Source organism: Mesoplodon bidens (assembly GCF_964165515.1).
Source record: "Mesoplodon bidens genome assembly, chromosome: X".
Classification (NCBI taxonomy): domain Eukaryota; kingdom Metazoa; phylum Chordata; class Mammalia; order Artiodactyla; family Ziphiidae; genus Mesoplodon; species Mesoplodon bidens.
The window spans coordinates 54,609,272-54,621,763 of NC_138163.1; the positions used below are offsets into that span (position 1 = coordinate 54,609,272).

General features: G+C 45.9%; 1 protein-coding gene across 3 annotated transcripts in view; it reads right to left on the reverse strand.

Annotated features, from left to right (window-relative positions):
* Positions 1-5,920, reverse strand: part of LOC308609514 (dystrophin-related protein 2) — a gene marked incomplete at both ends in the record, with an annotated part of 28,004 nt that extends 22,084 nt beyond the window's left edge. For 2 of the 3 annotated variants that reach the window (XM_081223154.1, XM_081223153.1), the window contains 2 exons: positions 1,522-1,685; positions 5,804-5,920. In XM_081223154.1, the coding sequence (XP_081079280.1) occupies positions 1,522-1,685; positions 5,804-5,920 (281 nt within the window). Of the gene's footprint in view, positions 1-1,521; positions 1,686-2,958; positions 2,968-5,803 lie in introns of those variants that run through there. The other variant, XM_081223155.1, reaches the window with a different exon arrangement.
* Positions 5,921-12,492: the final 6,572 nt, after the last annotated feature.

The following is a 12,492-nucleotide window of genomic DNA, read 5'->3' on the forward strand; positions in this document are numbered from 1 at the left end:
CAAATACATATGTGGAACCTTAATATATAAACAGATGAAAGAGGTGTTGCTCTGATCAAAGTGGGAGGAGGCCCGGAGCCCTCCCTCTGACCCACCCACAAAGGCTCCCAAGGCACCTCCAGAGGGAGTACGGTACCAAAACACTTGGCAGACGTCAGTTAATTCAGTTGAGTGTTCAGCATCACGCTGAGAAGGGTAGCGAACTGAGCAAGGCCATTAGAGGTGACAGCTGTCTGGCTGCCTTGTTGTCCTAGAGGACCTCAAGTCATGCCAAGCTGCTCATCCTCAGAGGCTTCTTGGAGGCTGCCTTCTGAGCAGAAGCGGATGAAGTAGGTGGAAAGGGCGTGTCAGGTGGCTGAGTTTGGGCACGCACGTGTGTGAGGCTGCATACAAATACAAGCAGCCCAGGGGTCCCAAAGGATGAGGACAACATAGGCTAGAAGTTGGACATATGGAAGGAGGAAAATGGGTACCACATAATCACTTTTGCTTGCCTTCCCCCACAAATGAGCCATGAGCTGAGGTCCAAGTGGTAGGAAGCCAGAGGCCAGCCCAGGCTGTGTGCATCCATCGAGCCCATTCCCCTCAGCCGACAGTGCTAACTAGTCATTGCATCCCTACCACCTGGGCCAAGCCTTTTACCTACATTTTTGCTTCCACTAATTCTCAGAGCAACCTCGTGAGGTAGGCACTGCTATTACCCAGAGAGGTTAAGTAATTTGTCCAAGGTTACACAGTTAAGTCACTGGTACAGTGATGATTTGAACTCAGGTTTGTCTGATTCCAGAGCCTGCATTCTTTCAACTTCTCCACACTCTTCATCCCCGCCAGAACCCACCAGAAGCCAGGAGCTTGGTCTTTGATAATAGGGAATAGAGAGGGAAAGTGTGTGTGTGGGGGGGTGGTGGCAGGGGTTATAGAGAAGGGTAGAGGAAAGAGGAACAACTGATACAGAAATTGCCTTCAGGCTCTTACTGATTCGCCCTTAGTTTGGGGAGGCATGGGTGGGTGATAAGCAACAGACAGGAATAGAGGGATAAAAAGATGGGAAAGAGAGTAGATGGGATCTACCAAGATGGAGAACAGTTGAGAGGAAGAGGGGGAGGCAGTAAGCATATCCTCCATTTATACATCTGAACTTATACATTTAAGTTCAGAAAGCATTTTCATATCTTATTTGAGTCCTCACAACAACACTGGGAGATAGTTAGGACAACTCTTATTCTTCTACTCATTTTTTTTTCCTTAAAAAACTCCAAACAAGTGGAAGCTAAAATCCAGAGATTACTCAAACCAATTATGCAAGGTGACACAGCTATTCAAGACTGAGGTTCAAATCCAAGTCTCCTGACTTCTGACCCAGTGTTCTTCCCCCAGTGCCAGAGAAGGAAAAGGAGGAGAAACAGAGGGTGAGGCTGACGAGAAGGCTGAGAAAAGGATGATGGGCTACAGCAGCAAGAGGAGCCCCACACCATCCCAGACAACTCCCTAAAGCCCCTGTTTCGAGGGGCCAGGCCTTACCGGAGGCTGTGCGACTTCTTTTTGATTTCATTCCAACACAGATTCATGGCTGGTGGTTCCAGGGGTCCAGCGGCACCAACAGGCCCATTGAATAGCTTTGGGCTTAGGTAGGGCACCCCAGCACCATCGTGAGGAGGCGCAGGGGTGGGGGCAGCAGCTCTAACCTGGACAGAAACACAGACACCTCTGTGATCCCTGGAGTGTGCCACACCCTGGTCTGCACCAAGCGAAGCGTGGGACAAGTGTGAACAGAGGGAGAGAAGGGCTGGTTCTGGGGTGTGTTCAGGGGTGGGGGGTGAGAGGAAGGATGACTCCACGGCTCTGTTCATGGCAAGGTCCTCTCTTGGGACAGGTCGGTCACTTTTAACTGCTGACTCCTATCATTATCACTCTTATTATTGCCAATTTTGCCAGGACTACTGCCCAGATGGGACCCTGGAAGTATCTGTGTTAGATAAGAGCTGCTCAGAATTTCCCAAAGACAGGCAACCATGGCATTAAAGGTGAGCTGCAGCTCTTACTTCAGTGTCCCACAGTTTAGCCAACCTTCTAGAAAAGAAAGCTGAAGGGCTGTCCCACAAAGTTCCAGAGAGAGAGAAAGAGAGAGAGAGAGCAGCCAGAGAGAGCCATCAGTAGTAGATGTCCTACTTCCAAGTGAATCTAGGCCTTGGTGCCCCCTCTTCCTCTTCCCCGCTCACATTTCCCGCCACAGTCAGGAAGGCTGGAAAGAGTCCTAAAGAGCACTGTTCATCTTCCATGGGTTGAGAAAGGGCTAAAGTAGCATCTTGGGTCCTGATCCAAAGGACTCTGACCAGAGTCGACAGCTAAGAGGACCAGCCGTGGAGCCTGCCAAAGTCTCGCCTTGGGCCGTCAAGTTCAGAGCCCGTCACTTGCTCACCTTGTAGGGTATTGTGGGGTTTGGGGGAGTGTGGGTTGTGCCAAGTAGCCCTTCAGGAGTTAGCTACCTTCAACGCAGTGCCAGACCTGCGCAGCCAGGGGCAGAAGTGGGTGGAGAGCAGGGGAGTGTGGAGAGCAGGGGAGTGTGGAGAGGAAATCTCAGCCTCGGGAAACCCACCTGCCTGCCTGCCTGTCTACCTCCTCACCTTGTGTGGAAAGCACACGGTCCTGGTGGCTGAACCTCCTCTTGTCTCCCCTTGCCCCCAAACCATACCTCCTCCCCACACAGGACTCTCAGGAAGTTGGGAAACCAATCATCCCATTCAAACCACAGCTCGAAGTGCTTAACACATAGTAGGTGCTGAATAAGTATCTGCTGATAAAATTAATGATGCCCAATCTATAGAATAAAAAATATTCAAGATTTTAAAAAGAACCCACAGCTCGCAGCCACACACGGAAGGAGAAGCGGGAGAGCAGCCAGGCTCTGGGGCAAAGCTCTGAGTTCAGTTGCCTTGCGTCCCCGGGAGCGGACCCTACCTGTGCCGCCTGGGGACCCAGTTGCAGGATTGGACAGCTCCATGATGATCCTTCCACACAAATCTGGACCCAGTGCCCGGTGAGCTAAAGGCAGAGTCCCGACAGGCTCTGAGCAGGCTCCCTCAGGGAGGGTGGGCAAAGCTGAGGCAGGCCAGGAGGCGGGATCTGTCACCCTGTTTGTTTACTGACCCCCCAGGAATCCAGAGGGGGCGGCTATGTCAGGACTCCAGACGGTGAATCAGGGCTTTGTCCCTGGGGAATTCCGGCTCACTCCCAACTGGGCCCGCCACACCGGGGCCAGCAGGGCCCTCCCAGACTGGCAAGGATGGTGAGAGTGGGACTGAGCATTCCATGGTGCTGAGGAGGGGCACGAAGAGGGGAGCTTCTGTTGATTTATGTTCCCTTTCCCTGGAAGACACAAAGGACTCACTCTGCCTCCACCCCCACCCCCTGAGGTGAAGGAAAGGATCAGACTGCTTTGGTGACAAACCTCTGGTAAGCAATTTCCCCAAGGTCTGGAAGGACAATGAGCTTGGTGAGAAGCCTTGTCCTTGACTAAGGAAGTGTCCTCAGAGGCAGTGAGAGATGTGTGTGGCACACCTGGGGACAGAGCTGTGGTTGGGAAGGTGGGCAGCAGAAGACTGACCCAAGCCCACAGTGAAAATGAGAGAAGAGGGAGAGCCTTGTCCCCACAGACCCCCCCCTGCACTCTAAGGCCAGGGGGAGATGGATGGTCAATGGGCAACCCCCCCTGGACTTTTGCAGGGTGGGGAGAGGGCAAGAGGGAACCCAGAAACTCCATGCAGGGATCCAGTGCCAGGGAGGCTCCTGTGCCCTGCCTGTGCTGTCCTAGGTCTCTGGCCTGAGGGGCAGGGCCCCTTCTGGAGGTGGCCACTCTTCTCCTTTGCCAGCAGACTTGGCTGGAGAAAGGTTAACATTCCCAAGCTGGGCTCCCACCCCTCAGCACTGAGGCAAAACACTTCATTTTGACCAAAAAGGGTTCTGTTCCAATCCTCATTTATCTCCCACAGAGTCTTCTGGGCTTTCCACAGTTCCACATTGTTTCCATGCTGAGGCCCACCTACAGGAATAGTTAGAGCAGCTGCCTGACCCTTTCTGGGGCTGCGGGGTAGAGCCTTGCGGGGTGGATGGGGGATGGCAGGGGACAGCCGGCCAAGAGCAGGGAGTGCCTCTAGCTCTGGGTCGCAGCTTGGCTTATGCTGGGATAATTGGTCCCAAGCCAGTCTCACAGAGTTCCCCAGACTGGGAATGCCCCAGAGTTAGAAATGGCCTCTTGTGATCCAGCCACAACCTAGTTGTCTGGTTCTGATGGAAGCGCCCACGATGAGCTGGGCTCCACCCATGTTAGCCTTTCATTCCCTCCAGCCTTCTTCTCAGTTTCCTATGCCCCCATTTGGCTCCTTTACCATGCTCCATCACCCTGTTCTCCCCTCCAAGTTCCCCCTAATAATCACAAGTCCCCTGTGGCAGAGCCAGGCACAGAATAGGCAAATAATGAATAATCATAGTTTTCTTTCCCTATCAATAGCCTTCTACTTCTGGCTTTTGTGGCCAAGATGTTTGCTTCTCACTCCCCACCCCCCATAGGGCTCTCTCCTTATCTCTTGAAACTTTAAGACAAAGTCAGAGCCATAGAAAAGGAAGAGAAGAAACTAGACAGTGACTGAGGAGAGGGCTTGGTCTCACCATTCTCTGTCACAAAATGAAGCCCTCAGGTCCCGTTGCCAGATGGAGATGTTTGGAGGAGGTGGGCAATGAGCAGGGCAAGGCTTATGGAAGGACCCATGCTTCTCAATCCCTCAACCCTCTGAAAGTCCCAGTCTGGGGAAAGGGTAGGTGCACAGGGGGACTCTCAGTTGACACTGACTTTGAGAATATGTTACAAGCAGCAAATTCTCTCTGGCTAGACATGTGAAAACAGCTTGGGAGAACCTGGGTCTTATGCCTCTCTGGACCTGACTTTCCCTCATTATTCTCCACCAAATGGGCTCCCCAGCACCTACATTCTCCATCCATGCCACCTCTCCATCTGTGTCTCTCTCTTCCTCCTCCCTGTATATTCAGCTGCTGTTTGCAGCTGAATAGTGACTCAGCACCGCAGCCCATCTGTGAGACACTAAGAAACATAGTACTTTCACACACTCCTGTGGCCTCTGGACCCCAAAGCATTGTAGGGCAAGCCAAAGTATGCTGATACTTCTCTCTCTTGTCTAGTCAGCTTTCCCTTGGACCTCCCTCATTGTCAGGAAAGGGGGCTGCCCTCTTGGGATTACTGCCTCTCACACACACTCTGACCACCTAGAACATATGCAGGTGGGCACACGCAGCACCACCACTCCACTTCTATGGGAGGAGAGAGACAGGAGAGGCCAGTATGAAACTCAGGGGAGCCTTAGTGGGGTTAACCCACTGCGAGTAAGACTAGGGACTTGAGAAGAAGAGCCAATGGAAGGAGAGGGAATATTCTGCAGGTGCGGAATATGAGGTAAGCCACAGAGAAGTCAAGACAAAGGAAGGTCCTGTCTTGTCCTTGGCTATACCCTGAAGGATCATGCTTTTCTGGGACCTCCCTTGGGAGGTTAACATAAAACCAGCCCCCTCAGCCATTGTGGGCCCTTTGGCTTGTCCAGCTCAACACACTTCCTTTGCCCCATGTTCCCACCCCCATAAAAGGCCTCATGAGTGAAAAGGATGGGCCAAAGGAGACCCCGTGCTGTCCAAGAGGTTTCATGTATATGGACAGAACCCCTGAGCCTTAGGAAGAATGGATACCCACAAGATCACACACAGATCCTGTGTCCACCTTTTGCTCTCGGCCTCTTACCTGAGGCTGGGGGCAGGTGCTTCGGAGGCTGCTGCTGTGATGGAAGTGGTCAGCTGCCCGCCACTCATGACATCGTGGGAGGGTGTAAGGGCATCCCTGCATGACCATAGGTTGCATCAGAACTGAGGCTCATGGGGAGGTAAGGATAGGCAGTGCACCAACTGTTGAGCATAAGCACCTGGAAGAGTAACAAGGAGAAATTCAGAGTCAAGATCTAGAAAAGGACTGCAAATCCACCACTTCCTTAGAGGTGCCTTGACCAGTTATGTAAATAAGTATTCAAAGCTTACTGACCTATCCAATAGTTTTTCTCAGGCTATCATGTACCATAAAAATTTGATTTAATTATTTATCAAGGAAGTATTTATTGTTTCTCTATTGTGCTTTCTGCCAGAGACACAAAGATGATATGCTGAGATTTCACTGCCTGGGGATGGGGTGTGGGAGATGGAGGGGGGCAGTCATATAAGCTGATAATGATAATAAAACACTTATGTGGCAAATGCTATAATCGAGTTTTGACCAAAAGGCTAGGGGAGCACAGAGTGGGGAACAACTAACTCTATCTGAGATTTCAGAGAGACTGCATTTGAGATGAGTCTTGAAGGACTCAGTAGATGTTTGCCTGTGCAGAGAAGGGAAGAAAGGGAGAAATGCATTCCCAGCAGAGGGACCCACCTGTGCAAAGGAGGATGTCACAAAAAAAGCACAGCATGTTGAGAGAACAGTAAGTTCAGTATGGCTGGAGTGTGGGAGGCACAGAGATGAAAAAGACATGGTGCCTATCCCTGAGGAGTTCACATATGGAGAGAACAGACATGGGGAAAATCAAGCCATAAAGTGTTACTTGCATTAATTGTAGAAGTATTTATGGGTTGTAGTGAAGGGATGGATGAGGTGAGTTCTACCTGGTCATGTCAGGAAAAGTCTCCTTAGAGGAAATATACTTGAAGTGAGTCATAAAAGAGAAATCAGATTGTCATTAAGCAGAGGAGATAAAACAAAAAAGAACATTCCAAACAGCACAAAAATAAAATGTATGGTGTGACCAGAGTACAAGGTAGGTGCTTTGTGGGGAGTAGCAGGTGAGGCTGTGGCCAGATTGGGTCATGCCTTGAATGATAAGCAGAAGATTCTAAGGCTTCATCTTATAGACAATAGGAAAGCACTGAAGACTTTAAGCAGGGGAGTGACATGACTAGATTTGCATTTTAGAAAGAGCCCTCTGGCTACCTTGTGGAGAGATTCTCTTGGGCAAAAACCCATTGAGGAGCTGTCAAAATAGGCAGGCAGTTGCAGTGAGGAGGGAGCAGAGAACATGGCTTTGAGTTACATTGAAGAGATAAAACACTGGGCTTGGTGATCACTTGGAGGTGAAGGGTGAGAGAGGTGAAGGAGTCAAAGGTTTTTAATTTGGGAGCTGGGTGGATAATGCTGCCAACAGCAGGAAGGGAAAGACAAGAGAAGAAGCAAATTTGGTGTGGCGGGGGCGGGTGAAAGCGGTATTCCGTAATAAACTATTCTTTAGACATGTTCAGCTTTTGATGTCAAGAGCTAAGCTTAGAAAAGACATGAATGAAAAAGTTAAATGTACAGACCAACTGACAGTTTAGTGAATGTACACAAGTGTGATGAGGATGGGTGGCTAAAACAATGCTTGCAGATGATAAAAGTGATATCTTTTAGTGCTGGGCAAAGATGTGCCAACTTTGATCTAATGGGCAGGAAGTGAACATCTTTGATTCCTGATCCTGATGATTAAATAGCCACCATTTTTAGTCTCTATTTCAGTGGTTCCCAACATTTTACGTATAAGGGTCTCTTCTTAAAATAAAAAAATCTCACTTCACCCACTCACACCTACATAGTAGCTGTACTTTTAGCACTTACAGAGTGAGAGAAATCCTTAAACATTTGAAGATCTGTGGACTCCTCACATTAAGTACCCTACCCTCCTCCTCATGGGTCTATGGTCCAAAGATTGGGACTATTACAGATCATGAAGGTGCAAGAATTTATTGTCTGAAGGACACTTTATTGTAGTCAAAGTCCCTAGAGATCACACAGCTACATCGTTCCTCATCCCCAAAGAGATTGCCCTAAAGAATGGTTGAAAAGGTGGCTCCCCTCTGATCCAACACCAACATAAAAGAATTAATCACTCAGATCAAAAATGAAGTACTGCTATGGACATATGGTAAGTATGATGGCTACAAAAGTCTTGCTTTCAGACCTCTTTTTACATTAACATTTTTTATACAAGTAATGCATGTTCTTTATAGAAAAACTGGAAAATATAAAAAAACATAACTGAAACTAAAAATAACCTATAATACTAGTATCCAGAGATAACCATTACTAACAGGTGTGAATCTTTATGGTAGTTTTCTTGTGAAAAATATATACTTACACTTTGGAAATAAAATTGTCATCATATTATTTATATATTCATTATATATTTATAATTTTGTATCATGCTTTTTTATTTGCCTTTTATATCATGATCAGTTTAGAATTTCACTAACTATTCCTCTAAAAGATGATTTCTAATGGCTGCAAAGCTGTTACAGTGCTATGGTTGAGGCCATGGGTTTTGGCATCAGAGAGACCTAGGGTCAAACCCACACTATTCAACTTAATATCAGTGTGGCCTGAGACAAGTTAACCTTTCTGAGCTTCAGTGTCCTCATCTGTAAAATGGGGATGACTGCCCTCGTAGACTACTTCTAACGATTAAAATTAATAATGTATTTAAATAACTTAGCACAGTGTCTGGCAATGGCACACTGTTCAATAAATGTTAGCTGTAATCATTGTTGTATACTATCCCACTGAATGGATATACCATAATTTATTTTAACAATTTAACATGTCACACTGCAATGAACAGCCTTGTGCATATTTGTGCTTCCTTCTGTAGGATAATTTCCTAGAAGGGAAAACTCCTGGATCAAAGGGCATGAACCATTTTCAGACTTGTAATACATACTTCCTTTTTTTAAAATTTATTTACTTTATTATTGGCTGTGTTGGGTCGTCATTGCTGCACGCGGGCTTTCTCTAGCTGCGGCGAGCAGGGGCTACTCTTTGTTACAGTGTGCCAGCTTCTCATTGTGGTGGCTTCTTTTGTTGTGGGGCACAGGCTCTAGGCACGCGGGCTTCAGTAGCTGTGGTGCATGGTCTCTAGAGCGCAGGCTCTGTAGTTGTGGCGCACAGGCTTAGTTGCTCCGCGGCATGTGGGATCTTCCTGGACCAGGGATAGAACCCGTGTCCCCTGAGTTGGCAGGCAGGTTCTTAAACACTGCACCACCAGGGAAGTCCCAGACTTGTAATACATACTTCTAAATTGCCCTAGAAAAAAGTTAGATCACTTTGTACTACCCCCAACATATGAGAGAGCCAGTTTCCCAGCACACTTGCCGGCAGTTAGTATTCTTATTTTTAAAATATCTTTGCCAATTTTGTAAGTGAAGATGGCATCTTGAGGATTACTTTGCATCCTTAATTACTAGAAATGCTTAAATTTTTCCTTACATTTTTAGTGGCCAGTTGTAGTTCTTCTTTCATAAACTATCCTTTTTTCTCTTTTGAGGTTCACCTCTCTACAGATTAAATTCCTTCCTTCATATTCTCCTCTACTGACCTGATGTCAGTTTGATGCTTCACAAAATAAAAATAAAACAAATCCAGGAATCAGGGAATTCAGATCTTCTAATCCCAACACAGGCCAAAAAGGGATAAACTCTTTCTAGTACTAGCATGACTACCTTCTGTTATGTTCAGACTTTGCCACTGATTGTGACAAGTCATTTCACCTCTCCAGACCTTGGTTTGCTAAAATGTTAATGTTTAACAGTTGCCACACATCAAAATGCTAGCATTTGCTGTATTTGTAGGGCATGCTTTTGTAGCCTGCTGTACTGTCTTTCTTGATCCTCAATGGACCTGGTAAGGTTGGCCCAGCCAGAATTATGATCCCATCTGACAGATGAAGATGCTGAGACACAAGTGAACCTGGACCTCCTGACTCTTGGCCAGTGCTCCTTGTTCTACATAAAGATTCTTCTTTCTGCCTCTTTATTTATCTCCATCCTGTCCCAATTACTACCTGTACATACTGATTGTTCTCTTCCTATTCCTCCTTTTAACTTGCAGAGTCTGTGAGGAATTGGAGATGAATCTGACTTGGTACCCAAAAGGTCGAGTGTGGGAAATAAGACATATAAACAAGTATCACAGGGGAGAAATGATTCATACCTTATGTGGGGCACAGAAATCATACTCTGAGAAGTCACAGAGCAGGAACTGTTCATTTCAAGCTGGAGGGATATAGGATATATTTATGGATGTTTTTGAGCTAAGGTGAGAGAGAAGCTTTGGATGCATGAAGTAGTATGGAGGATGCTTTTGCAGTGGAACCAACTCGTCTGTGCTCTCCCCTAGGGATCCTGCTGGATACCAAGCTGTGGCTTTTTCCCGATAGGAATACTCTTTTCCTAGTTCTCAAAGCTATATGCAGGCCCTTCTGGGAGGATTCAGGGAGGAGACATTGTTTAACTTCGGCAGAGATAAAAGCTTTAAATATATGTGGAACACCAGGATTTCAGCATGAAAGCAAGTTTGTTGGCTGGTGGAGGACAAGATTCATGCCCAATATTTATTTCTACCTCATGTATTTTTAACACAGAGCCAGGCACAGAGCAGGCACTCGGTGAATGTTTTCTGACTTGATTTTCTTAATTAAAGTATAGTTGATTTACAACATTATATTAGTTTCAGGTGTACAACATAGTGATTTAGTATTTTTATAGATTATACTCCATTTAAAGTTATTATAAACTAATGGCTGTATTCCCTGTGCTGTACAATATATATCCTTGTTGCTTAATTATTTTATGTGTAGACAAATACTCTATGTTATCACTTATATGTGGAATCTAAAAAATAAAACAAACAAGTGTATATAACAAAAAGAAAACAGACTCACAGATATAGAGAACAAACTAGTGGCTACCAGTGGGGAGAGGGAATCAGGAAGAGGTGAGATAGGGGTATGGGATTAAGAGACAAAAACTAACTAACTTGATCTACTGAATTGAACTCCAAACAGGTGAGTGTACAGATCCTCAACTTTGTAGGTACAAATTCCAAGGGGCATGAAGAGAAAGGCTTTGGATATACACATTTCTTGCATTTGTGTGAAATGATGTATACAGAACGTTAGCACTTGAAGCAAGGCTTGAAATGGCAAAAAAACTGCAACAACCTAATTGTCCATTACTAAGGACTTGTTAAATAAATAATGGTGTATCCATACAATGGAACTCTATACAGCTGTTAAAAACAGAATTAAGAACTATTTATGTGCCAATATAGAATGATCTCTTAAGATATATTTTTAAGTAAAAAGGAAACAAGAAAAAAAAGTGGTTAGTTTACATTAGTTTTTAAAAAAGGAAAATATGTGCTTATATATGCAATAAAATATCTTTGAAAGTATAGAAAAGAACCCGTTAACATTGATTGCCTTTGGAGAATGGCGTCAAGTGGCTACTAGACAGAGGTGGGAGAATTCCTTCCATTCCTTTGGGATTTTTCCTTATTTTCTCTCTTTCTAAAACTGAGAAATATAACTTAGAAAAATGTGCATGAAATATATGTGTAAAATATATTGAATTATTACAAAGTAAATCCCCATATAATCATGACTTGGGTTGAGAAATAGAATAATTACTCACACCCACAAAAGCCCCATGTCACCAATAGGAGATATAATTTTTACTGAATCTCTTTTTGTACCTTTTGTATTTGGAGCTGTGTGAGTATATTAGCTATTTAACGGCTATTCTCTCCCTCCCTCCCCACTCCTCACCAAAGTGCCATGGACATCTTCAATTGTTTTATGGAAAGGTAGGTGTAGCAGCTTTTCCACAGTCAAATAAATAATAACAGTTAAAATTTACTGTATTCTGGGCTTCCCTGGTGGTGCAGTGGTTGAGATTCCGCCTGCCGATGCAGGGGACACGGGTTCGTGCCCTGGTCCAGGAAGATCCCACATGCCACGGAGCGGCTGGGCCTGTGAGCCATGGCCACTGAGCCTGCACGTCCGGAGCCTGCGCTCCGCAACGGGAGAGGCCACAACAGTGAGAGGCCCATGTACCGCAAAAAAAAAAAAAAAAAAAAATTACTGTATTCCATGTTTTACATATATTAACTAATCAGTCTACATACATCAAGCATTGAATCCTCAGGACAATCCTATGAAGTAGTTACTACTGTTGTCTGCATTGTGCAGGTAAGAACACGGAGGCACACAGGCAGTAAGTAACTTGTTCAAAGTGACATTGTGACTATGAGGTGAGGAACTGGGATTTACATCCAGGCTGGTGTGTCTCAGAATACAAGTTCTTCACTGCTACACTATTCTGCATCTGTAAATTCTAGAACCCAGGCTCTGAGGCACTGTGGTCACTGACACTTAGTAAGTAGGGAAGATTCTTGGCTATGGGCCACCAGGTGGGAGCCCAAGGGCTGACTCAGACATGCCACTACCCAGGCAAAGACACAAGCAATTAAGAATGGACAGGATGCAGTGGGTCTGGGATATCACCCAGCTGGCAAATCCTACAGAGCATTTAAATGACCTTCCAAGGACATCTGGGAAGTAAAATGCTAGTCAACTCTCCCAG